The sequence below is a fragment of the Cryptosporidium hominis genome (genome assembly GCF_000006425.1).
Source record: "Cryptosporidium hominis TU502 chromosome 4 CHRO014088, whole genome shotgun sequence".
In the NCBI taxonomy this organism is placed as follows: Eukaryota; Apicomplexa; class Conoidasida; order Eucoccidiorida; family Cryptosporidiidae; genus Cryptosporidium; species Cryptosporidium hominis.
The window spans coordinates 17-1,726 of record NW_666629.1 but is presented as its reverse complement, the minus strand read 5'-3'; the positions used below and the strand labels follow the sequence as shown (position 1 = coordinate 1,726).

Below are 1,710 nucleotides of genomic sequence, written 5' to 3'. Positions count from 1 at the left end.
AATAAAACAAAACAATAAAGAGAAATGAAAAATCGTATCCAGGCTGTCAATGAGTCGCAATGTAGCAGACATACACAACTAACTTTTTAAGTTGGTTGTTTATTAGAATATTTATTCTAATATATATAAACTATAGGGAAAGTCCCTTTGTGAGAGTAAGAATTCTCTATATGGCTTTAGTTATATAAGAATATACTTACTAATCTAGAGGATCATCATTAATTTGGAGTATCTTTATTTATTTAGATTCTTTAATGTGAGGTACCTTTCTTATCTATCCTTTTTATTGGATGGATAAAGATAGTGATACTGATATTATAGTGAGAGATTTCTCTTACTATGGGATCTTATATAATTGATACTGGCAGTCTCATTATTATTTAATGAGTGTAAAGTGTGATCGTTAAGTTAATAGCGACTGGTATCTTTTTAAGTAGGATACAACAGAATGGGGCTTACACTTGATTTGCTTGGTAATTTTACTTTGACATCCCAATGTTTCTATTTTCTTTTTTTTTCCCCTCCCTCTTGTTCTACCTTTATGTAAGTTCAATAGTAATAATAAATAGTAGATATTAAAGTAATTAAAGATAGAATTTGGAATATTAAAAAGAAAAGTTAAAGTATATATTATAATATAATGAACAGAATATACAAATTATATTAATATACAAACTAAAGACCAAAAATACGAGTAAAATTTTTAGGTTTTCGACAATTACCAGAATACATATTTGCATGCAAATTAATATTATCATCATATATAGATACACCAAAGACAACTTGATCAGATATTTGATGATTATTTCCAGAAGAAGGAGTTTGATAAGCACTATTTAGTGTTTGAGAATAGTAATTATGTGAATGAGAATTGTTTGAAGTATTTGGATGGTATGTATTCGAATGAGTAAAGTTTGACTTAGAAGAAATTGAAGAATTAGAAATAGTATTATTTTCTTCTATTTTCATTCTAGAAGATTGATTATTAAAGTATTTATTGGATGATTTTGTTGTATTGTGATAATTTAAATGATTATTTGTATGGTTTTTTGGGATAGGATATGATTTTTCTCTATAATAACAACTATCTTTATTGTTATTAGTATACTCCTGACTTGTAGATTCATATTCTTGACAATTATCGTAAATATTATCATCATCATCATCGTCGTCATCATCTAATTCATGATATAAGTTTTCAAATCCTTGACTAGATAATGTAGATATTCTAGATATTGATAAAGTATGATCATGAGTCATATAAGAAGATTTAGATGATTGAATTTTAGGCTTTGGAGATAAATAAAGAATAAATTGTCTAACTTTTGAAATAAGTTCATCTCTCCAATTAAGTTCAATATTACAATGGTTAGCCCCATTTACATACCATGGAGTGTATTTATTAGGAGAAAGCTTATAAAGCATTTCACCATGGTTAAATGGAATAACAGTATCAGCAGTACCATGAATAACAAATACTGGACATTTAACTTTTTGTATTTTTTCTAAATTCTTAAATGCATCATACCATGGTAATGATCTACTATTGGTATTATTATATATAACAGAGACTGCACTTTTAATACCAGAATGAATAATAATTCCTGCGATATTAATAAAATTATAAGTTGAAGCAAAATGTATGGTTGGTGCTGATCCAATTGATTGACCATATAAAATTAAGCTAGAAGAAGGTAACTTTAAATGATT

The 1,710-nt window shown here is 26.7% G+C and overlaps 1 protein-coding gene across 1 annotated transcript; it reads right to left on the bottom strand.

Moving 5' to 3' along the window:
- Window positions 1-675: 675 nt before the first annotated feature.
- Window positions 676-1,425, bottom strand: Chro.40175 (hypothetical protein). The annotated part of the gene is made up of 1 exon (XM_659962.1): window positions 676-1,425. The coding sequence occupies one exon, from the start codon at window positions 1,423-1,425 to the stop codon at window positions 676-678; it is 750 nt and encodes a 249-aa protein (XP_665054.1).
- Between the last annotated feature and the right edge of the window lie 285 nt (window positions 1,426-1,710).